General features: G+C 43.5%; 1 protein-coding gene across 1 annotated transcript in view; it reads left to right on the plus strand.

Annotated features, from left to right (window-relative positions):
- Window positions 1-26,022, plus strand: part of LOC121278115 (dynein heavy chain 8, axonemal-like) — a 1,831,678-nt gene that overhangs the window by 837,648 nt on the left and 968,008 nt on the right. Inside the window, exons 38-39 of the mRNA XM_041188200.1 lie at window positions 1,003-1,156; window positions 10,420-10,583. Of these exons, the coding sequence (XP_041044134.1) occupies window positions 1,003-1,156; window positions 10,420-10,583 (318 nt within the window). The remainder of the gene's footprint in view (window positions 1-1,002; window positions 1,157-10,419; window positions 10,584-26,022) is intronic.

The raw sequence follows: 26,022 nt of genomic DNA on the forward strand, positions 1-26,022 counted from the left end.
ACTTGGAAATATATCGTTATTCCTTCACTGTTGCTGCCTCATAGCCTTGGAACTCCCTCCCTAGCAGCACTGTGGGTGTACTTATACCACATGGACTGCAGGGGTTCAAGAAGACAGTTCACCACCACCATCTCAAGGGCTGTTAGGGATAAGCAATAAATGCTTTCCTAGCCAGCAATGCCCACATCCCATGAATGAATTATAAAAATGTATCCTAGGCTTTATTAATAGGGCCATCACATCCAAGAGCAAGGAGATTATAAAAACAAAAAACTGCGGATGCTGAAAATCCAAAGGATTTGGAGGTTATGTTGAACTTACTTAAGATGCTAGGTAGACCTCAGATGGAGTATTGTGTGTGGTCCTGAGTGCTACATTTTTGGAAGGATATGAAGGCATTTGAGAGAGTGCAGAAGAGGTTTACAAGAATGATTCCAGGGATGAGGAACTTCAGTTATGAAATAGATTGGAAAAGTTGGACTCTTTTCCTTGAAGAAAAGAAGACTGAGAGGAGAGTTGATAGAAGCATTCAAAATCATGAGGGGCCTGAACAGACTAAACAGGGGGAACCATTTCCACTCATGAAAGGATTGAGAATGAGGGGGCACAGATTTAAAGTAATTGGGAAAAGAAGCAAAAATGATATAAGAAAACAATTTTTTCACATAGTGAGTGGTTAGGATCTGGAATGCATTGACTGAGATGTGAGGGAAGTAGGTTCCATTGAGGCATTCAAGAGGGAATTAGATGAGTATTTTAAAAGAAACAATCTGCATGGTTACAGGGAGAATGCAGGTGAAATGCTCATTTGGGGACCCGGTGCAGACCTAATGGGCCGAATGGCTCCTTCTGTGCTGTAATGATTCTGTGACCCATGCTAGCTCCCAACAGGAGCTGTTTACTTAATTCCATTTAATGTTCTAACTGAAGAAGTGTTTTTTTAAATGCGTCCTTTAATCCACCATAATTTATTAGATTTTTGGAATTGTTTTTCCCTTGCAGGTATAATGCTTACTATAAAAAGGATATTCAGCTCTGGGTGCACAATCTGACAACATGCACAACTATAATAGAACAGTGGCTATTAGTACAAAATCTGTGGGTTTATCTGGAGGCTGTCTTTATTGGAGGAGATATTGCCAAACAACTGCCACAGGTAACTTATAACATTAATTTACACATTCCAAAAAATAATATTACCTAACTTTGTGTTTCTTGCGTCACTGTTTTAATTCTCACCAAGATAAACTAGAAAATAACATGTTCAGGGTTTTGGAGCATGAACCACCGCTGGCATCACAGGGGCTTATCCTTGAGGTTAGGAACATAGGAAATAGAAGGAGGAGTAGGCCATTTGTTCCCTCGTGCCCGTTCCACCATTCAACTAGATCATGGCAGATCATCTATCTCAACGCTATTTTCCCCTAATATTTCCATATGCTTTGATGGCTTTAAAATCTAGATATCTGTTGATCTCTATCTTGAATATACTTATTGACTGAGCCCTCTTGGGTAGAGAATTCCAAAGATTCCACATCCTCTAAGTGAAGAAATTCCTTCTCATCTCAGTCCTAAATGGCCTACTTCTTATTCTGAGACTGTGTCCCTAGTTCTAGACCCCAAAACCAGGGTAAACATCCTTCCTGCTTCTGCCCTATTGAGTCCAGTGAGAAATTTGTTTGCTTCAATGAGATGGCTGAGAGCTTCATGGATTGCAAATTCAAAAGTGTGGTCATCGCCCTCCCAACTTAAGAGTACGGAGGGAGAAAGGGAATGGTTGGTCACCAGCGCAGTCAAGAAGAAGCAGGCAGGTGGTGCAGGAGTTTTCTGAGTTCATCCCATTCTCCAACCAGTATTCAGTTCTGAATACTGATGGGAGTGATGGCTCATCGGAGAATACAGTCAGAACCAAGTGCATGGCACCACAGGTGGCTCAGCTGTACAGGGGGACATGAAGAAGACAGGAAGAGCAAATAGTGATAGGGGATTTGACAGGAAAGCAGACAAGTGTTTCTGCAACTGCAGACCTGAATCTGGGATATTGTTTTGCCTCTGTGGTGCAAAGGCCAAGGATATCATTGAATGGCTGCAGAGCACCCTGAGAGGGAAGAGTGAATAGCCAACTGTCTTTCACATCAGTAGCACCACATAGGTAGAAGGATGGATGGAGTCCTGCAGTCAGAATTTAATGAACTAGGTAGTAAATCAGCAAACACATAGTAATCCGCAGACCTCCAAGCAAGTAAGTATAGAAATAGGAGGATAAAGCAGGTGAAAAGACTGGATGCTGGTGGATGGTGAGTAAGGAGTCTTAATTTTTTTTTAAATTGTAAAAATCTAATTCTGTTTGCAGTTAGCATTTAACTGAAACCTACAGTTTAAATTCTAAGATTTCCAGCCTGAAGCTGGGTTTTAACAAGGTCTCCACTGGATGTGGAGCTTAGTTAATTAAAGAAGCAGCTGAAACTGGTTCCTCTGTAACTGTGTTAGCTAGCCTTTGTCTTAGGAGCATATAAAGCCAGCCAACTTAGTGTCACTTAGCAATTGAGTATGACTTAGAATAGAGTGCTGTGAGTTGGGTGATTAAAAGAGTTAGGGGAGGAAGGGAAAGAGGTGCTCCTTTGTTTTTGCTTTTGGCATTTGACAACATGAAAGGAGTGAAAGCTTTAAAGATTGAGGGGAACCAGGCCTGAAACCAGAGTGGGACTGGGAGCCAGCGCGAGAGGAGCGGCGGCCTTGGTAAGTAGGACCTGGTGAGTATTTCTACTGTCCAGTCTTTAAAGTAAAAATTGGTTTTTAGTTTAGATTAAACAGTGTTCAAAGTATAAGAAGTAAAGCCCCAAGTATATATTTAATATGCCTTAAACCAGAGGAAGTAAAAGTAAAGGGAGTAATTTAAAGGTAAGTCATGGCAGGGCAGCTCGGCCACATGGAATGTTCCTCCTGTGTGCTGTGGGATTTCGGACACTTCCAGTGTCCAGGTCAACCATGTGTACTTTAAGTGTCTCTAGCTGCAGCTACACAAAATCCACGTTTTGGAGCTGGAGCTATGGCAGGTGTCACTGTGGAGCATCTGCAAGGCTGAGATCTTTGTGGCTACAGTGAGGTGGTCACACCACAGGTAAAGAGTGCACAGGCAGAAAGAGAATGTGTGACCGCCAGACAGAGTAAAAGCACTAGGCAGGTAGTGCAGGAGTCCCCTGGGTCCATCTCCCTCTTTGTTTTGGATACTGCTGGGGAAGTTGGTTTCTCAGGGAAATGCAGCAAGGGCCAAGTCCTTGGCACCATGAGTGACTCAGCTGCATAAGGGGGGAGAAAAAGAGTGGGCGATCAATAGTGACAGGGGATTCTATTATAAGGAGAACAGGTAGATGTTTCTGTGACTGTAGGCATGACACCAGGATGGTATGTTGCTTCCCTGGTGCCAGAGTCAAGGATGTCACTGAGCAGCTGCAGGACATTCTGAATGGGGAGGATGAATAGCCAGAAGTCATGGTCCATATCGGTACCAACGATATAGGGAAAAAGAGGGATGAGGTCCTGAAAGCAGAATATAGGGAGCTAGGAAATAAATTAGCAGGACCTCAAAGGAGGTAATCTCAGTGCCATGTGCTAGCAAGATCAGGAACAGGAGAATAGATCAGATGAATGCGAGGCTAGAGAGATGGTGCAGGGGGAGGGATTTAGATCCCTGAGGCCTTGTGACCAATTCTGTGGAAGATGGAACCTGTACAAGCTGGACGGGTTGCACCCCAGCAGGATCGGTACCAATATCCTGGCAGATGTATTTGCTGGTACTATGGGGGAGGGGTTAAAGTAGAGCGGCAGGGGGATGGGAACCTGTGTGGGGAGACACAAGAGAGGGAAACAAAGATAGAAATTGAAGACAGAAATGTAGAAGGCAAAAGTGGAAGGCAGAGGAAATAAGGGCTAACAGCAAATAGGACCATAGTACAAAAAAATGTGTAAAAATGTTAAAAAGACAAGTCCAAAGGCATTGTACCTGAATCAACAGAGTATTTGCAATAAAGTGCCAAATTAACAGTACAAATAGGTGTAAATGGGTACAATATGATTGTAATTACGGAAACATGACTGCTGGCTGATCAAGGCTGGGAACTGAATATCCAGGGGTATTCAATATTTAGGAAGGACAGGGAAAAAGGAAAAGTAAATGGGGTGGCAATGTTAGTTAAGGATGAAATCAGTGCAATAGTGAGAATGAATATTGGCTCAGAAAATCTAGATGTAGATTCAGTCTGGGTGCAGCTAAGAAGCTAACAAGAGGCGGAAAATGTTAGTGGGGGTTCTTTACAGGTCCCTTACAGGCCTCCAACAGTAGTGGCAAGGTAGGGGATAATATTAAACAGGGAATTAGAGATACATGTAACAAGGGTGCTACAATAACCATTGGTGACTTTAATCTACATATAGACTGGGCAAACCAAATTAGCAATAATATTGTGGTGGATAAATTCCTGAAGTTTGTACGAGATGGTTTTTTTTCAACCTTAATATCGAGGATACTACTAGGGAGCTGGCTATCCTAAGTTTGATATTGTGCAATGAGAAGGGGTTAATTATAATCTTGTTGTGCAGGGTCCTTTAGGGAAGAGTGACCATAACATGATGGAATTCTTCATTAGGATAGAAAGTGAAATAGTCCAATCCAAAATTAGGATCCAATATCTAAACAAAGGAAACTATGGAGGTGTGAGTTGGTTACAATAGATTGAAGAACTCCATTAAGTGTTGGATAGGCAATGGCTAATATTTAAGGAATGAATGTATGATTGCAGCAGTTACACATTCCTTTCTGACACAAGAACACGACAAGAAAAATGGTCCAACCATTGCTAACAAAATAAATTAAGGATAGTATAAGATCCAAAGAGGAGTCATGTGAAATTGATAGAAAAAGTAGCAAGCCTGAAGATTTGGAGCAGTTTAGAATTCAGTAATAGAGGGCCGAAGGATTGGTTGAGAGGGAAAAATACAGTATGAGAGTAAACTTGCAAGGTATATAAAAGTGGACTGTGAAATCTTCTATAAGTATAGGAAAAGAAAAGGAAAAATGAAGACAAATGCAGGTCCCTTATAGTCTGAAATGGGGGAATTTATGATAGAGAGCAAGGAAATGGCAGAGCAATTAAACAACTACTTTAGTTCTGTCTTCACAAAGGAAGACATAAATAACTTTCCAGAAATGCTAGGGAACCAAGGGTCTAGTGAGCAGGAGGAATTGAAGGAAAGTAGTATTAGTTAAAAAATAGCCCTGGAGAAATTATTGGGACTAAAAGCAGATAAATCTCCAGGGCCCAATAATCTACATCCCAGGATCATGGGAGGGTTCATCAACAAGTGTCAAGCGGCACTTGCTTAGCAATAACCTGCTCACTGATGCCTAGTTTGGGTTCTGCCAGGGCCACTCAGCTCCTGACCTCATTACAGCTTTGGTTCATGAACAAAAGAGCCGAACTCCTGAGCTGAGGTGAGAGTGACTACCCTTGACATCAAGGCCACATTTGACTGAGTGTGGCATCGAGGAGCCTTAGCAAAACTGGAGTCAATGGGAATCAGGGGGTAAACTCTCCATTAGTTGGAGTCATACCTAGTGTCGCGGAAAACGGAGTGAACACTCGGACCCAGGAGGTTTGTCTTGGAAGTCTTTATTAAATCATGATATCATGGAGAGCCCAGCAGCATACAATGGAGCTAGCCGGCACTCTGAGAAGCATCAGAGTACACACATTGTTATAGCAAAAGCGTATGTAACAGAGGTCATGAAATTACAAAGTTGCTTGACCTTTAGTAATTAATAACATCAAAATCTTATGTTTGGCATGCATACAAATGTTGTTTCTTAGTTTATAATTACACAAAAACCTTGAGTAGCCCATGTGGCGATTAGTCATCTGGACAGACAACAGATAGGGTGACTAGGCCCTATCTAATGTGCTGACAACAGACATACTAGCTTGGTTTCAAGGGCGCTCGGTAGTTTATTCATTATACTTGTTTTCATTCCTCCACAATAGCTGACAGCACAGGTTTGTCTACTACTGGTGCAAGGATACTTCGTTGTAGTATTCCACTATAGTTTAACCACTTAACCCTTTGTTATCCTGTATATGTATTTTGTTCTCCCACAATCCCTCCTTGTTAATCTTCTAGATTAACACCAATGAGGAATTGTATCTTCATTATCATATGGGGGTTCATAACCATAAGGAAAATGTCGATCTCTGGCAGGGTAAACCTTTTCTTCCCACCAGTGGGCCTCACTGGGACCAGTGCGCATCATTTGAGGGACAACTGAAGCTTCCCCTAACCCAGTGGTGATTCCATTCATGGCTCCATTAATACATTGGACACAGCAAATCCGCAAAGCAACACATGCACAACACCCTATAACACCTACTATGACCAACCCAATTAAAACATATAGCAATCAACTTCCCCAACCAGAGAACTAACCTAGTATTACAGACTACCAAGAATCTTTTTTTTTTATAAAAATTACTCAAACATTCCGTTTCAATACATAATACAAGTTAGAGCACTTGGTAACAGCTGCTATATTGTTGCCGGATAATGTCTTTTACAGCGAGTGGCGCGGACCCAGTCTTCCTTCCCTTTAACCTTCAAGGCCATTCGAGTTGTTAGCAGCACAAGGTAGGGTCCTTTCCACCCTCTCATGCAATTCAGCTGCTGTTTTGCATAGAGGAAAATGAGTACAAATCCAATATTTAGTCCGATTAACTTGCGAGGCTACGGCCTGCATTCGTTGAACTGCAGAATTGGTACTCTGTGCCCCCGCAAGGACCACGCAGGACAGGATCCAAATCAGAGTCAGCATTCTGACGGCTCAGTTAAAGTTCTTGCACAAGCACTTCTGTCTGAGATCAGCGTCCGCTTGATGTGCGATGCGTGGATCCACAAGGGTGTCCTTCAACCTTCATGGCCATATGGGTGGTGAGCAGGACATGGAAAGGCCCTTCCCATCAAGAATCCTAACAGTTCTTTCTCCGGCAGGTCTTTACTAGGACTAGGTCCATGGGCTGGTATTGATGGCAATCTTCAATGGTGGGCTTTTTCCTGAGCTTCTACTACCTGTATATGCAAGCTCTTGAGAGAATTAGTGAGCGCTATACAGTATTTTTTCATTCCCTCATCCATAGCGTGGCTGTCCATTTCCCTAGCAGACAAGGGCGGGGTCACTGGGAGGCACATAGGACATCCCATTACAACTTCATAAGGAGAGAGGGAGGTGGTACAGTTAGGATGAGAGCACATAGTCATGAGTGCCAAGGGTAGAGCTTCAGGCCGTTTCAAACCAGTTTCTTAACATAATTTAGCAAGTTTGTTTTTCAGAATACCATTTTGTCTTTCTACCGCCCCAGTAGACTGGGAGTGGTATGGGCAGGAAAGATGATGGTTACAAAGTAAGGCCTTCAACAGTTCCTTTATCACGTTAGCAGTAAAATGAGACCCATTATCACTCGATAAAATCTCTGGTATCCCAAATCTGGGTATGTATTCACGCAACAACAATTTTACAACAACAGCATCATTTCGTCGGGTGGGATACCCCTCCACCCATTGCGAGAACAAATATACTAGAACTAAAACATAATTATATCCCATACATTTAGGCATTTGTATAAAGTCCATTTGTAAGTGTACAAATGGGCCCCATGGCTGGGGTCCCGTACCAGCAGTCACTGTGGGCATCTTGCCTGGGTTATGTCATTGATATAGGTATTAATAATACAATGCCTATTAGCATATTACTATTCACTATACATTCAATATTCATTCTACATACACGTGTTTAAACCCCTGAGCTGGCAACCGGTCAAGTCATGATTCTTGTGTCGTGAGAAATTCAATAGATGCTCATTAGTTACTCATAAGGGGACTACCCCATCTTTAGTCTGTCTTAAATTTTCTCGGGCTTGTTCCAGTGCCCAAGATCCATTGGTGTTACATACATCATTTCTGCTCACTTAATCTGAAATATTTTTCCCTATTTCAATTAATTTATTGATAATCCCCGCATGACTTTCGAGCACGGTAGCCAGACTTTGGATTAACCAATGATGTCCCTATATTGAATATCATAGTGGCATCATTTATCAGGCTGCGCTTAATGCGGTTCCCTCCCAAGCCTGATCGCATCTCCCATTGAACTGAACTGCTTCAGTCATCAATTGGCGCGTCAGAGCTGTATAGAGTGCTTGGGTATGGGTTGAGCATCATTGGGGCAGGACGACAATGGATACATTCAAGACTATGGGTACCAGCTCACGGTGTACATTATCATACAAAACTTCTGATTAATCAGTACCAAACCATTCGTCGGTCCTGGATGCATAGTCGGACAAGATGGATCAGCTGGTGTGGTTTGAGGGGCTTCAATTATCACCACTCAGACTGTGAAAGTAGAGGTGGGAGGTGGCTGGGTAGTGGTGGACCTCCCATGCGCGATCTGAAGCAAGACCCTTACTACAATTTGAAAGCACTTGTTCTCCTACTGTTACATTTATCATTCCCCATTGCGTGTTGCATTCGGCACTGTCCATGCTGTACCAAAGTTCCTCCTGCGGTGTGGGATGAGCAGTGATGATCCCCGACCTTGTTGCCAGTACTAATACGCCCACAACCAGGATCGTAGATCTGTGGAGACATTAACATCGGCTTTCGTTCTCATATCTACAAGTATCACCTGTCATACTTACCTCGTATGGTCCATGCCTGTTCGCTCCGAGCTCATCCTGACCATTACCTTATTCCCCACTTGGGGGTCCATTGTTGGTCTTTGGATTTGCCTGTTTCCATATCCTTAATCATCTGTCAGTCTCTAACTTCCTCTCTCAACTCATGTAATTGCCTACTTAATTCCCTTAAATTGTCCTGTATTTTTCCTTTTAGTGGCCCTAGACCTCCTACTATAATGCGTTCAGGTAATTGCATGGCCCTTCCTGTTATCATTTCAAATGGGGTGAACACAGCGGTCCTGCTTGGGGTAGCCCACAGTGCATTAGAATATTGGGCTGTTCCATGTCTCTTGATTGATTTTTTTTTTAAGTTCAGTTCATCCTTTCCACTATTCCTGAACTCTGGAGGTGGTAAGGAATATGGAATTTCTGTTTAATCTCCATAAGACCACACACTTATTTAATGACTCGCTCCCTGTGAAATTAGTTCCCTGATCTGAATCCATCTGGGTAGGCACCCCCACTCCTTCCAGTTTACTCTCTCCTGCTGCTGTCTCATGTCAGGCCCCAATGTTACTTGCCACTCCGCATCCCATGTCTCATGCTACGGCCTCTAAGATCTGATAGTTGGCAGTTCACCAGCTATCCAGCTGATTGGTGAGCAAAGAGACCCAGGACCCTGTAGAATGGTGACATCATTTCAAGAGAACAGTATGTGCCAGGCCTCCGCCTTAGAATGCTAGTGTGAGGTCACAACACTGACTTGAAATAAACTCCAGAAATGCAGCTATCCAAGGGATGTTGGGCATTTGATATACAACTGACTTGTGGGCAAAGTTAGACCACATGGAACAAAATTACAGTAGTAACATGGATACAAAATTGGCAGAGTGACAGGAAACACAGTAGTGGTTAATGGGTGTTTTTCAGGCTGATAGAAGGAGTCACCCAGAGAGCCTGCTGTTCCTGATATATATTAATGACCTAGAACTTAGTGTACGGGGCACAATTTCAAAATTTGCATGTGATGCAAAACTTGTAAGTATTGTGAAATGTGAGGAAGCTAGTGTTAAACTTCAAAAGTGCATAGAGAGGTTGGTGGAATGGGCAGACAAGTGGCAGATGAAATTTATTGCAGAGAAGTGTGAAGTGATTCATTTTGGTGGGAAGATCACTGAGAGACAGTATAAAACAAAGGGCACAATTCTAAAGGGGGTGAAGGAGCAGAGGGACCTGGGTATATACGTGCCCAAATCTTTGAAGGTGACAGGACAGATTGCTTTATTATTACACTCTCAACAGCATCCTAGGCTTTATTAATAGAGGCTTAAAGTACAAAAGCAAGGAAGCTATGTTAAGTTTGAAAAAACTCTTGTTCAGCCTTAACAAGAAAATTGCGTCCAGTTCTGGGCACTGCACTTTAGGAAATATATTTAGGGGGCAGAAAGGATTCACCTGAAAGGTCCCACATCCCTGTAACCAAAATTACATAGATTTTTGAATTTGGGACTGTTTTTCTATTAACTATTCCTACTGGTGTAAGAATTGAGAACCAGTGGACATAGATTTAAAGTAATTGGCAAAAGAAGCAATGGCGTCATGAGGAAAAATGTTTTCATGCCATAAATGGATAGGATCTCGAATGCAAATTCTTACTTTCCAAAACTTAGTTGATGACATGGTTGCATTTCTTCTCTAGGAAGCAAAACGATTTCAAAATGTTGATAAATCATGGATAAAAATAATGCAGCGGGCTCATGAAATTCCAACTGTTGTCCAGTGCTGTGTTGGAGATGACATTATGGGACAGCTTCTGCCACACTTACAGGAACAACTGGAGGTCTGTCAGAAATCGCTAACAGGGTAAGAAAATTAGATTGTAGAACCATAGGGCTGGATTTAACACTCCTCAGCTGGTGGGTTTGAAGGTGGACAAACACATTAAATCTTTTGGGAGGCCTGCCACTGCTTACCTGCCTGCCCCTGCCCCCACCATAATTTTACCAGTAGCATGGGGTGGCATCAGGTGCCAGTAGGCTAATTGAAGCCTTTAATTGAAGCAATTAATCCCCATTTAAGGCCCTCATCCTATTTCCACCAGGGTGTAACTGGCAGTTGGAGAGGCCAAGTGGCGAGCTTGCCAGGTTTCCCTGCAAGCCAGGTGTTGGCAGGGATGGGTCCCTCCTTAACTGGCACTGTGGGCCAATTGAAGGGCCTCCTTAAAGGGATATCTCCCCCAAGTTCCTCTTCCCGCAGCCACCCCCCCCCCCTGCCCCCCGCCGTGACTTCTCAAATTCCAGGCTCCCATCCCTCTCGCTGACCACTAACTCCCCCACCCTCTGACCACCGAACTCTTACAAAGTTCCAATTCATTGCTGAACGCATCCTCAAGCTCCAACAGCGGTATTAGCAGTGGCCATGGTGGTAGTGCTGCTCCTGATTTGTCGGCAGCCATTCTCCCTGTGGGTAGACTGCCCGCTGACGTTTCTGCTGGGAGGGGCAAGGACCACCGCGTCTCATATAATTCAGCCCATAGAATTGGTATAATACAGAAGGAAGCCATTCAGCAGTGCAGTTAGTTCCACTCCTCGGTTCTGGCTTATAACTGCATTTTCTTTCTATTTATCCAGCTTCCTTTAGGCCTAGTATTAAATCTGTATCCAGTACCCTTTCAGGCAGTGCATCCCAAATCATTGTATTAGAAGTTTTTCATGTCACGACTGCTTCTTTTGCCAATCACCTTCAATCTGTGCCATCTCATTATCTAACTTTGAGTCACTGAAAACATTGTTTCTTTATTACAATCAGTTCTCTGTTTCACCTTGGGTGCTCAAAAGAAAATAAACCCAGCTTCCACAGTCTTTCTATGTGGCTGTAATCCCACATTCCTGGGACTATTCTATATCTAAGCTGCCATGTCCTTCCTAAAGCCTGGTTCACAAGATTGGGCACAATTCTTCAACAGGGGCCAAACTACTAAAATATCTAGATTTAAAAAGAGCAGTAGCTGAGAGCCAGAGTGGAGATTTAAGAACATGCATAGGAACATATGAATTAGGAGCAGGAGTAGACCACTCGGCCCCTCGAGTCTTTTCCGTCATCCAATAAGTTCATGGCTGATCTGATTGTAACCTCAACCCACATTCCCAACTATCCTTGATAACCTTTTATTCCCCCTTGCTTATCAAGATTCTGTCTAGCTGTGCCCTAAAAATATTCAAAGACTCTGCTTCCACTGCCTTTTGAGGAAGGGAGTTCCAAACACTCCCTACCCTCTGAGGGAAAAAAAAATCTCATCTGTTTTAAATGAGCAACCTCTTATTTTTAAACAGTGACCCAAAGTTCTGGATTCTCCCACAGGAGGAAATATCCTCTCCACATCCACCCTGTCAAGAACCACAAGGATCTTATCTAAAGAAGGATGTAAATGCATTGGAGCAGTTCAGAGAAGGCTTACTAGACTAACACCTGGGAGGTTTGTCTTATGAGGGAAGGTTCAACAGGCTAGGCTTATATCCACTCAGGTTTAGAAGAGTAAAAGACAACTTGATTGAAATCACAGAATCACACAGTGCAGAAGAGGCCCTTTGACCCATCGAGACTGCACTGACGTGTGAGAAACACCTGACCTACCTACCTAATCCCATTTACCAGCACTTGGCCCATAGCCTTGAATGTAATGACATGCCAAGTGCTCACCCAGGTACTTTTTAAAGGATGTGAGGCAACCCGTCTCCACCACCCTCCCAGGCAGTGCATTCCACACCCTCACCATCCTCTGGGTAAAAAAGGTTTTCCTCACATCCCCCCCTAAACCTCCTGCCCCTCACCTTGAACTTAAATCCCCTTGTGACTGACCCTTCAACTAAGGGGAACAGCTGCTCCCCATCCACCCTGTCCATGCCCCTCATAATCTTGTACACCTTGATCAGGTTGCCCCTCAGTCTTCTCTGCTCCAACGAAAACAACCCAAGTCTATCCAACCTCTCTTCAGAACTTAAATGTTTCATCCCAGGCAACATCCTGGTGAAGCTCCTCTGCAACCCCTCCAGTGCAATCATAATCTTCCTATAATGTAGTGACCAGAACTGCACCCAGTACTCCAGTGTGGTCTCGCCAAGGTTCTATACAACTCGAACATGACCTCCCTACTTTTGTAATCTATGCCTCGATTGATAAAGGCAAGTGTCCCATATGCCTTTTTCACCACCCCACTAACTCCGCCTTCAGAGAGCTATGGACAAACACGCCAAGGCCCCTTTGTTCCTCAGAACTCCCTAGTGTCATGCTGTTCATTGAATACTTCCTTGTCAAATTACTCCTTCCAAAGTGTATCACCTCACACTTTTCAGGGTTAAACTCCACCTGCCACTTATCCACTTCTTCTCCCCATATCCTTTGATTCCTTTCATCCCAAAAGCTATTTCTAACTCCTTCTTGAAAACATACAATGTATTGGCCTCAACTACTTTCAGTGGTAGCGAATTCCACAGGCTCACTATTCTCTGCTTGAAGAAATTTCTCCTCATCTCAGTCTTCAATAGTCTAGTCCATATCCTCAGACTGTGTCCCCTGGTTCTGGACTCCCCCACCATTGGGAACATCCTTCCTGTATCTACCCTGTCTAGTCCAGTTAGAATTTTATAAGTTTCTATGAGATTCCCCCTCATTCTTCTGAACTCCAGTGAATATAATTCTAACCAACTCAATCTCTCTACATGTTAGTCCTGCCATCCCAGGAATCAGTCTGGTAAACCTTCGCTGCACTCCCTCTATAGCAAGAACATCATTCCTTAGATAAGGAGGCCAAAACTGCACACAATATTCCAAGTGTGGTCTCACCAAGGCCCTGTATAACTGAGCAAGGCATCCCTGCTCCTGTACTCGAATCCTCTCTCTATGAAGCCAACATACCATTTGCCTTCTTTATCGCCTGCTGCAACTGCATGCTTACCTTCAACGACTTGTGTACAAGGACACCCAGGTCTCGTTGCACATTCCCCTCTCTCAATTTATAGCCAGTCAGATAATAATTGGCCTTCCTGTTTTTGCAACCAAAGTGGATAATCTCACATTTATCCAAATTATATTGCATCTGTCATGCATTTGCCCACTCAGCATGTCCAAATCACCCTGAAGCATCTCTGCATCCTTCTCACAGCTCACCCTCCCACTTAGCTTTGTGTCATCTGAAAATTTGGAGATATTACATTTAGCTCCCTCATCTAAATCATTAATATATATTGTAAATAGCTGATCCCTGCGGTACCCCACTAATCACTGCCTGCCATTTGGAAAAAGACCCGTTTATTCCTACTCTTTGTTTCCTGTCTGCCAACCAGGTTTCCATCCATCTCAATACACTACCCCCAATCCCATATGCTTTAATTTTACATGCTAATCTTGTATGTGGGACATTGTTGAAAGCCTTCTGAAAGTCCAAATAAACCACATCCACTGGCTCCCCCTCATCAACTTTATTAGTTACATTCCCGAAAAATTCCAGTAGATTTGTCAAGCATGATTTCCCTTTCATAAATCCATGCTGACTCTGTCCGAATCTGCCACTGTTTTTCAAGTGCTCAGCTATTAAATCTTTTATAATGGACCCTAGAATTTTCCCCACTATCGACGTCAGGCTGTCTGATCTATAATTCCTTGTTTTCTCTCTACCTCCCTTTTTAAAAATACCTCCTTTTTGAAATGATCATGGAGGGGTAAGAAAACCTTGCAAAAGGCTTAAAATCTTCAAATCAACAGTGTAGTAAGCAGGTAGCAGTGGGATAAATACCATTTCGGTGAACGCAGGTTTTGGCCTGGGTCAGAGGGTCCAAGATCGGCGTCATTATACACGGCGACCATGTGGCAGCATTTGAAAAGAAAACATTCAGCTGCTCAAACAAAATTCCCTAATGTGCCCATAGCCAAACTGTTCCAGTACAGCTGCAAACACTGGCATCCACCCAGGTATATGAAAAATTGCCCAGGTATGTCCTGTACACAGAAAGTTGGAGAAACCCAACACAGTCAATTACTGCGGCATCAGTTTACTCTCGATTCAGTAAAGTGGTGGAAGGGGTAACCAATAATGCTACCTAGTGGCACTTGCTTAGCAATAACCTACTCACTGACGCTCAGTTTGGGTTCTACCAGGACCACTCAGCTCCTGACCTCATTACAGCCTTGGTTCAAACATGGACATATGAGCTGAACTCCAGAGATGAGGTAAGAGAGACTGCCCTTGACATCAAGGCAGCACGTGACCAAATATGATATCAGAAGCCCTAGCAGAACTGGAGTCAATGGGAATCAGGGACAACTCTCTGCTGCTTTTTCTGATATATATAAATGATCTAGAACTTGGTGCGCAGGGGACAATTTCAAAGTTTGCGGATGACACAAAGCTTGGGAGAATTGTAAACTGAGGAGGACAGTGTAGAACTTCAAAAGGACTTAGACAAGTTTGTAGAGTGGGCAGATAGGTGGCACATGAAGTTCAATGCGGAGAAGTATGAGGTGATGCATTTTGGTACAAGGACATAGAGAGATAGTATAAAATAAAGGATACTATTCTAAAGGTTGTGCAGAATCAGAGAGACCTGGGTGTATATGTACATAAGTCATTAAAGGTGGCAGGACAGGTAGAGAGAGCTGTTTCTAAAGCATACAGTATTCAAGGCTTCATTAATAGGTGCATAGAATATAAGAGCAGGGAGGTTACGATGAACTTATGTAAGACGCTGATTAGACCTCAGCTGGAGTATTGTGTACTGTTCTGGGCACCATGCTATAGGAAGGATGTTAAAACATTGGAGAGAGTGGAGAAGAGGTTTACGAGAACGGTTCCAGGGATGAGACACTTCAGTTATGAGGAAATATTGGAGAAGTTGGGACTATTTTCCTTCGAGAGGAGAAGGCTAAGAGGAGACTTGATCGAAGTTTTCAAAATCATGAGGGGCCTGGACGGATAGAGAGAAACTGTTCCCACTTGTAAACAGATTGAGAACCAAGGGGCACAGTTTTAAAATGTTTTGCAAAAGAAGCAGATGCAAGGTGATAAAAAACTTTTTCACACTGAGTAGATAGGATTTGGAATGCACTGCCTGGAAGTGTGGTGGAAACAGGTTCAATTGAGGCATTCAGGAGGGCATTGGATGATTATTGAAATTGAAACAATATGCAGGGTTACGGGGAAAAGGCAGGAGATTGGGACTAAGTTAAAATGCTCAGAGAGCCTGTGTAGTCACGAAGGGCCAAATGGCCTCCTTCTGCACGATAACAATTCTGTGATTCTGTGTGTTTGGAGTCATATCTAGCACAAAGGGAGATGGTCGCGGTTGTTGGAGGTCAATCATCTCAGCTCCGGGACATCTCTGCAGGAATTCCTCAGGGTAGTGTCCTAGGCCCAACCATCTTGTGCAATTGTACAGACCCTTGGTGAGACCACACCTGGAATATTGTGTGCAGTTTTGTTCTCCTTATCTGAGGAAGGATGTGCTTGCTGTAGAGGGAGCGCAGCAAAGGTTTACCAAACTGATTCCTGGGATGGCGGGACTGACATATGTGGAGAGATTCAGTCGATTTGGATTATAGTCGCTGGAGTTCAGAAGAATGAGGGGGGATCTCATAGAAACCTATAAAATTCTAACAGGACTAGACTGGGTAGATGCAGGAAGGATGTTCCTGATGGTGGGGGAGTCCAGAACCAGGGGTCACAGTCTGAGGATATGGGGTAGACCATTTAGGACTGAGATGTGGAGAAATTTCTTCACCCAGAGAGTAGTGAGCCTGTGGACATCGCTACCTCAGAAGGTAGTTGACACCAAAACATTGTATGTTTTCAAGAAGGAGTTAGATATAGCTCTTGGGGCGAAAGGGATCAAGGGTATGGGGAGAAAGCGGGAGCAGGCTATTGAGTTGGATGATCAGCCATGATCATAATGAACGGTGAAGCAGGCTTGGAGGGCTGAACGGCCTACTCCTGCTCCTAGTTTCTATGTTTCTATCTTCAGCTGCTTCATCAATGACCTTCCTTCAATTATAAGGTCAGAAATGAGGATGTTCACTTATTGATTGCACAATGTTCAGCACCGTTCATGACAACTCAGATACTGAAGCAGTCCATGTCCAAATGCCGCAAGACCTGGACAATATCCGGCCTTGGCTGACAAGTGGCAAGTAAATTATGCACTACACAAGCACTAGGCAATGACCATCTCCAACAAGAGAGAATCTAACCATTGTCCTTTGACGTTCAATGGCATTACTATCGCTGAATCCCACACCACTACCATCCTGAGGGTTACCATTGACCAGAAACTGAACTGGACTAGCCTTATAAATACTATGGCTGCAGTTCAGAGGCTCTGAATCCTGTGGTGAGTAACTCACCTGCTGACTCCACAAAGCCTGCCCACCATCTTCAAAGCATAAGTCAGGAGTGTGATGGAATACTCTCCACTTGCCTGGATTAGTGCAGCTCTAACAACACTCAAGGAGCTTGACATTGTCCAGGACAAAGCATCCCACTTGATTGGCACCCCATCCACAAACATTCACTCCCTCCACCACCAACACACAGTGGCAGCAAGGTGTACCATCTACAAGATGCACTTCAGGAGCTCACCAAGGCTCCTTAGACAGCAACTTCCAAAACCATGACTGCTATCATCTACAAGGTGGGAAGATCATCATCTGGAAGTTCCCCTCGAAGTCACTCACCATCCTGGCTTGGAAATATATGGCTATTCCTTCACAGTTGCTGTGTCAAAATCCTGGAACTCCTTCCTTAACAGCACAGTGTGTATGCCTATGCCACAGGGACTGCAGCGGTTCAAGAATGCAGCTCCCCGCCACCTTTGCAAGGGCAATTAGGTATGGGCAATAAATGTTGGCCTAGCCAACGATGCCCACACCCCATGACTGAATCAAAAAAACAGGAGTATATCAGTGAACTGGGCTTAATAATAACTCCCAGTGATTAGTTTCAAAATACTGCAACGTTTAGGAACCATTACCAAATAAGGGTCAGCGACTGTAACGGGGTATCAGTAAAAGTCTGATCAGTGCAGGAAAACTCCATTGCTGTAACAGAAGTTTAAAAAATCCAAGCTGACCTCCAAAGAGCTTAAAATAGCTATGGAATCCAAATTCACTCTGCCAGACTGATTTAGCACATGAAAGGGTCAGTTCCGAGGCAGAATTGGGAACTATGATGGAAAAGATTTTTAAGATTTAGGATTTCATTTGGATTAAACAATAAGCTAATACATTGTATTGGAGCAATTTCTGATGATCAGATTGCCAGACAAGGAAACACCATTAATGAAACACCAGACAAATTCGAAGGGGTCTGAAAAGCCTTTGATAATTATTTTAATTTACGGAGTAACAAGAGAGGGCCAAGTTTAATAAAAGGTTCAAAAACATGGTGAACCATTATCAACTGGTTAAAGGTAGTGAATCTGATAATCTTAAATTTGAGGTGATACGAGACCACATCATAGTTGGGGTAACCGATGACACCCTATCTGACTCAATGCAATTCAAAGAAGACCTAACTTTGGGGAAGGCAGTACAGTTAGTCAGACAGTCAGAAGCCTGTCAGCAACATAGAGCCAAGCTACGAGGGGAAGACAAACAATGGCTCAGAAAACCCCCGTTACAGGTTATTAGCCACAAGAATGTCAAAGGCACTGGAGGGAAAAAGATCTCATGGAATAAGAGCTCAAGATGCCATTAAACCATGCCAGTGCTATGGCACCAAAAAGCCCCACAGATGTGATCAGTGTCCTGCAAGAACTGCATAATGCTTTCATTGTAAAGGTTTGGACACATTGGAAAGATGTGCAGAACTAAAACCTTGAGATACACAGAGGACAACAAGAGAATCTTCACACACAAGGCCATTAATGAAATGGAGGAGTGCTAACAAAAAGAGGAACAACAATATTTCCTCGGCAAAGATCCAAGATACATTTCAGGAATGCAGACATTTGTGTCAATGGACACATCACTAATTTCAGATTGGGTACAAGTGTAACAGTCTTGTCTGCCAAAGAACCATGGCTAGCAAAACAATGGCTGAAGACAACTGAAACCCAGTTATATGATCCAGGAGGGATCAAACTGCAAGTCATAGGCATGTTACAAGCAGTGGTCCAATACATGAACAGATACTGAAAACAATATATGTGATTCGTAATCAGGAATTTTCTCCGGTGAGCCGAACCTTGTATTGACCCCAACCTCACCAAGACAGTGGAAGACATTAAGGAACAGACAGTTGGTCATTGATACCAAATTGGAGCCCCTCAAACCATCCAAATGCTCTGATGAAGTCAACTGGGACATCAGTGCTGATTTTTCAACACTCTTCACTGAGGCTGATAATCCAGTCTCAACTCATTTAAAAGGTACCTAAATTTTCATCTGAAGTACTAGAACTTGCAAGGCTACAGACCAAGTCCTGGAAAGTGGGATTAAAAATGAGCAGCTTGTTTCTTTTTTCTCTTTTTTGGCCAGTGCAGACACAATGGGCTGAATGGCCTCTTTCTGTGACTTAACTTTTCTGTGGTTCTTTGGTACCTGGAAGTAGTCATACCCTTTATGATAAAGTGTTCTGATTTGGCCAGTGGTCAGGGACAGGAGGATGTGACATTGAGTGAGGCAGGTATGGGGACCCAGAAGGCAGAAGTGGAGGATCTCAGCCTTTGCAATTGTCTAAAAGTTTTGAGGTTCTTGCAGCCTATTGATGAAAGTGGTGGCGCAGGGTGGATGAGCAAACTGACCATGGCACCATGTTACAGGAAGCCGTTCAATCAGGGGGAGTTATTAAGAATGTTGTGGTAGGTGGGGAGAGTACAGTCAGAGGGTTAGACACAGTTTTCTGCTGCCAAGAGTGAAAATCCAGTTGGCTGTATTGCCTGTCCAATGCCAGGGTTTGGTACATCTGCTATGGGCTGGAGAGGAACATGCAGTGGGTGGGGGAGGGTCCAGTGGTTGTGGTCCACATAGGTACAAATGACATAGGTAGAAGTGGAAAGAGCTGCTAAGGGAGTATGAGCAGCTAGGGGCTAAATTAAAAGGCAGAACCTCAAAGGCGGTAACCTTCGGATTACCGCCTGAACTATGAGCAAATTATCATAAGGTAAATCAGAATCGAGAGTTAAATGCATGGCTCAAAGATTGGTGTGGGTTCATGAGGCAGTGGCACCAGTGTTGGGGAAAGTGGGAGCTGTACCCTTGGGACTGCCTTCACCTGAAGCATGCTGCAATGAGTGTTCTGGCGAGTCGTGTAACTAGAGTTTAAAGGGAGGGCTTTAAATCAAATAGTGGGATTGAGTTTGGGAAGATGTGTCAAATTAAATAGAGAAGACAAGGCAAAAGAGGCAAGGTAGGAATAAGGGAAATGATGATCAGAGCATGGCAGGAAGGGACAGAGTGTACAAAGCTAAGAGTGCACCAGGAGTTAAGGAAGGTGAGAGGTTACAGAAAGTAAAATGACAGAACTAAAGGCTCTATGTCTCTACACACATTGCATTTTTAACAAAGCAGCACAAATGGAAATAAATATGATCTGATGGCCATTACAGAGATGTGACTACAGGATGACAAAGACTGGGACAATGATGTTCAAGGGTATGTGAAATTTAGGAAGGACAGGAAGCTAGGAAAATGCGGAGGGGTAGCTCTGTTAATTAAGGATGACATTGGTACGATAGAAAGAGATGAACTTAGTTCTGGAGGTCAAGATGTAGAATCAGTTTGGGTAGAGACAGTAATATAAAGGTAAAAAGTTACTTGTAAGAGTGGTTTATAGGTGCCCTAACAATAACGGGTATACAGGAGGTGTTATGATACAGCAATTGATAAAGGCTGAGTTGTTTCAATCCCAGAGGGAAACTTAAACAACTGTCATAATCTATATTATCGATTGGTATGTTTGAGATGCAGCTCTTAATTCATAAATAAAACCACCAAGCCTCAAGAGGATTTTTATATAAAACTAAATTAAACGTTTATTAATTTAACAACAAATTAAACACATACACATGTCTACAAATTACTACCATAATAACTTTTAAACAAATCCCCAAATTAATCACCCCCAGGTAAATCTTCACCAAGGCAACAGTAACCCATAGACTTTAAAAAGACAACAGGCAAAGCACATTTGACCTTATGAATTCAAAATGAGGTTCCTTGCAATTTGGTTCCTTTGCTGATAGAGTTGTAGGCTTATAGGCTGGTTAGATCTTAAATGCCTGTTATCACATAACAGTTGGTAAAGGCTGTTATTTAAAATCCCAGAGGGAAACTTTAAACAACTATCATAATCTATATTTTAAGTGCTATGTTTGAGTTGCAGCTTTAGATTCAAAAATACGACCACCAATTCTCAAGAGGTTTTTATATCAAACTACTTGAGACATTTATTAATTTACACAAGTTAAACAAATACACATGGCTACAAATTACTACTATCATAGCTTTTTAACAAATTCCCAAATTAATCTGCACTAAGGTAACAACAACTCGTCGATTTTAAGCAGACTCCAGGCAAAGCATTTTCACCTCATAAATTCAAAATGAGGCTCCTTTCACTTTGATTCCTTTGCAGACAGTTGTAGGCTTTGATGTTACATGCCTCTGCCCCGTACACACAAAACTGCATTCTGTTACACCCAGCGCTTCACTTTGAATGTTTCATTGTATCACCAAACCTTTCGAACTCCACCTCTTCTAACAATAAAACCCCTTTCATCATACCAATGTTATTGGTTCGATAAACATATTGCTTGGTGTCTCCTAGCTAGTTGCAAGATTTCACTCCCACTCTTGAATGCTTTATTCAACAAAATGCAAATATACCTTTACCTCTGTTTTTACATCTCAAAGGTACTATATATCAAAACACCCAGACTAATTGGCTTTAATCCAATTAAAACACACACAGACACACCCACAGACTAAACCTCTATTTCACAAAAAATAATTTCCAATAACAATATATACATTAATAGCTTCATGACAATGCCTCTGGCTTACACACCAGCAATGTGTAAGATTTTACTCCAATTCTTTTGAAAGATTTATTTAAAAAAGAAATCAATTCCCCTCACAATAAATTATAACATTTTGTTAGCTTTCCTAATTACCTGTTGTACCTGCAAACTAACCTTTTGTGATTCATGCACTAGGATACCCAGATCCTTCTGCATTTCCGAACTCCTCAATATCTCACCATTTAGATAATAAGCTTTTTTACTCTTCCTGCCAAAATGAACGGTTTCACATTTGCCCACATTATACTCCATTTGCCAGATCTTTGCCCACTCACTTAACCCATCTATGTCACTTTGTAACCTTCTTGAGTTCTCTTCTTACTTTACTACCTTTCTTTGTGTCATCAGCAAACTTTGCAAACATTCCTTCACTCCCTTCATCCACGCCATTTATATGTAGTTGAGGTCCCAGCACTGATCCCTGTGGCACTCCACTCGTCACATCCTGTCAACCAGAAATATGCCCATTTATGCCAACTCTGTTTCCTATTAGCTAGCCAATCTTCTATCCATGCCAATATGTTACCCCCTTCACCATGAGCTTTTTTTTTCTGAAATAACCTTTGATGTGGCACTTTATCAAATGCCTTCTGAAATTCTAAGTACAGTACATCTATCGGTTCTCCTTTATCCACAGCAAATGTGAATCCTTCAAAGAACTGCAATAAATTGGTTAAATATGGGGTAGAATCCCCCCCCTCCCCCCCCCCCGCCCCCGTCGAGACAGTGGATGTGGATGTGGGGAGGGGTGGGGAGGGGGTGGGGGGGTTATGGGTGGGGAGGGGTGGGGGGTGGTGTGGTGGGGGGGTGGGGGGGTGCTGTTCCCTGAGTCGAGGCCTGCACTCTTTTGCGTATGTGTGTGAAAGAGCGCAGAAATCTCCCTGAGGTATAGGGCTGCCTCAGGGAGATTAGTTTAAGTTCCAAAAATTTTAAAAAGAAAAAAAAAATTAAGACGTCCCCTCATGTGACAGTGTCACATCTGCTGGGACATGTCAATATACTTTAATGAAAAAATTTATTCAATTTATAAACCCTTCATGAAACCTCATCCCTCCCGTGGATGAGGTTCCATGAAAAATGCAAAGGCTGCCTGGGCTCTTTGCCTGCCCGTTAACCTTAAGGTTGGATGGATAGCTTTCTCAATAGGCATAATTAGTTAATTAATGACCCTAACAGGCCTTTGACAGTTCGGCAGGCGCGCAGTTGACTCAGCTGTGTGTCGCCAAACTGAAAAGCTAAATGACGCGCGGTGACATTGGGATGCACGCCCGACGCCACCCCACGTCATTTTACACCTCAGCGAGCAGGCCCTGCCCCCGCTTGCTGAGCCGAAGATTCAGCCCATGATTTCCCTTTTACAAAACCATGATGACTCTGCCTGCTTGCCTTGGATTTTTCTAACTGCCCTGCCACAACATCTTTAATAATAGCTTCCCCCAAAGCCTGAACCTGTCAGCTGCAATGTGTATGGTTGTTTGGAGCATTTTGCACATGTATTTTAGCTGTGGCCCCTTCATAGTTGGATCCTTTGCTTGTTCCTATGAGAGACACAAATGGTCAGTCATACCCAATTTACATTTGGCCCCGATTTCCTAATGGATTCTCACCAGAATGTGCATCATATGTTGTGGTGCCAAATTCTTCAACTGGCATTTGAGTCTTGAGTCCTGAGCTTTGATCTTTGTGCCCCAAAGCAGAAATTATTAGGGAACCCCATTAATTGGCCCAAAAGTGCAGTGGTTGAGTCTGCCCACAAACCCTCATACTCCTCCCCTAGTGATTCTCTTTCCAAGGTTATTTTTCAATATCGGCTGTTGAAATGGTGCTGCAACGCTTCTACTATGAGACCAGCTTCTACAATCCCACACTATCACATCCTTGTTGTCCTGGAAGAGCATCATGTGCAAGTTGCCCTCCCTCTGATCATTCTCCTGGCTCGCCCTTTAACCGTGGAGCCCATCGTTACTCTAATAGCTATCCTTGTCCTCCCCCGAACCGTTTTCTGTGTATGTCCCCATGTCCCCATGCCCCATGTTGAACTCAGCCCTCCCCATCTTGAGGCCCTATGCACAGTGACCTACTGAGATTCCCGCCCCCCACCCCGAGACATGAGACTATCAAATGCCCCCCTCATGCCAGCTCCCCATTAACACACTGCAGATGCCTCCCCTGATTGTGAATAAGCCATCTACTGCCCAGTACAAAGCCACAAACCACCAGGACACGTGTGAGGGACTGAGCATGCTCCGCATACTATGCTGTGCATGACCATCACAGCACAGACAATCTCTCCCTCCATGGGCTGGGACTAAGACATGTGTGCCAGGCATAGCCTTGTGGCATTGTGTGCACTGCCCCAGGACTGCTTCAGACTTGTCCCCTCTTCCTTTAACCACCCCGCTCCAACCCCCAGTCAAATGTGTGCTTTTCATTCCCATCTTCCCTCCATGCTGGTCTTGCCTGAACAGCCTTGGCATAGAGTCAGAGCAGCCACAAAATCAATGCAGTGAAAGGTGGGCAAACGCTATGCATACAAACCTCGAAGTCGTGAGTGAAGTGAAGTTCACATATCAAGTCATGAATGATAATTTTTTTTATATACTCATTCATGTGATGTGGGTTTCGTTGGCTTGGCCAGCACTTATTGGCCATCCCTAATTGCCCTTGAAAAGGTGGTGGTGAGCTGCTGCTTTGAACTGCTGCAGTACATGTGGTGTAGGTGCACCCACAGTGCTGTTAGGCAGGGAGTTCCAGGATTTTGACCCAGTGACAGTGAAGGAACAGTGATATATTTCCAAGCCAGGATGGTGAGTGACTTGGAGGGGAACTTCCAGGTGTTGGTGTTCCCATCTATCTGCTGCCCTTGTCGTTCTAGGTGGCAGCAGCCGTGGGTTTGGAAGGTGCTGTCTAAGGAGCCTTGGTGAACTCCTGCAGTGCATCATGTAGTTGGTACACACTGCTGCTACTGTGCGTCAGTGGTGGATGGAGAGAATGTTTGTGGATGTGGTGCCTATCAAGCGGGTTGCTTTGTTCTGGATGGTGTCAAGCTTCTTGAGTGTTGTGGGAGCTGTACTCATCTAGGCAAGTGGAGAGTATTCCATCACACTCCTGATCTGTGCCTTGTAGGTGGTGGACAGGCTTTGGGGAGTCAGGAGGTGAGTTACTCATCACATGATTCCTAGCTTCTGATCTGCTCTTTAATCACAGCATTTATATAGTTAGTCCAGTTCAGTTTCTGGTCAATGGTAACCCCCAGGATGTTGATAGTGGGGAATTCAGAGATGTTAATGCCATTGAACATCAAGGTGTGATGGCTGGATCCTCTTTTGTTGGAGATGGTCATTGCCTGACACTTGTGTGGCGTGAATGTTGCTTGCTGCTTGTCAACCCAAGCCTGAATATTGTCCAGGCCTTGCTGCATTTAGGTATGGACTGCTTCAGTATCTGAGGAGTTGTGAATGCTGCTGAACATCGTGGAATCATCAGCGAACATCCCCACTTCTGACCTTATGATGGATGGAAGGTCATTGCTGAAGCATCAGAAGATGGTTGGGCCCGCCAGGGGATGATTAGATTGGGAGTGTAAATGTAATTCTGGCAAGCTGGGCTTTTAATGCAAAGGCCATGGCGCATCAGGCAACCTAACCCACAATGAAAGCATGGAGGGAAAAAATAGAACCTGTTTTCCTGCCAGTAGAAAAGTGACTTTTAGCTGCACTCCAAATTTTCCAATCCCGCCACCACAATACCTTCTGCTAGTGGGACCGGAATATCCTGTCCCTGGCCTTGCTCGTGACTCCCACATCCCATGACAGAATAAAGAAGAAAAACATCTTGCCAACCTGAAAAAGACCAATTTATCCAGACTCTTTGTTTCCAGTTAGCTAACTAATCCTCTATCAATGTTGATATACTACCCCCTAAACCATGTACTCTTATTTTTCATAATAACCTGTGATGTGGCACCTTGTCAAATTCTTTCTGGAAATCTACATACTGACACATCCAGAGGTTCCACTTCATTCATGTTGCTTGTTATTTACTCAAAAAACTCCAATATTAGTCAAACATCATTTTCCTTTTGCAAAACCATATTGAATCTACTTGATTGCCTTCATCTGCCTGGGAAGATCTCTTCTTCCAGGAGGAGGAAAGAACATAGCTCTCCTCTCCATGACAGCATCTGTTAGAGCTTCAAAGGAAGCATCAGAGAAACATGGCCCACATCAGCACTG

This window comes from Carcharodon carcharias, chromosome 5, assembly GCF_017639515.1.
Source record: "Carcharodon carcharias isolate sCarCar2 chromosome 5, sCarCar2.pri, whole genome shotgun sequence".
Taxonomy (NCBI): Eukaryota; Metazoa; Chordata; class Chondrichthyes; order Lamniformes; family Lamnidae; genus Carcharodon; species Carcharodon carcharias.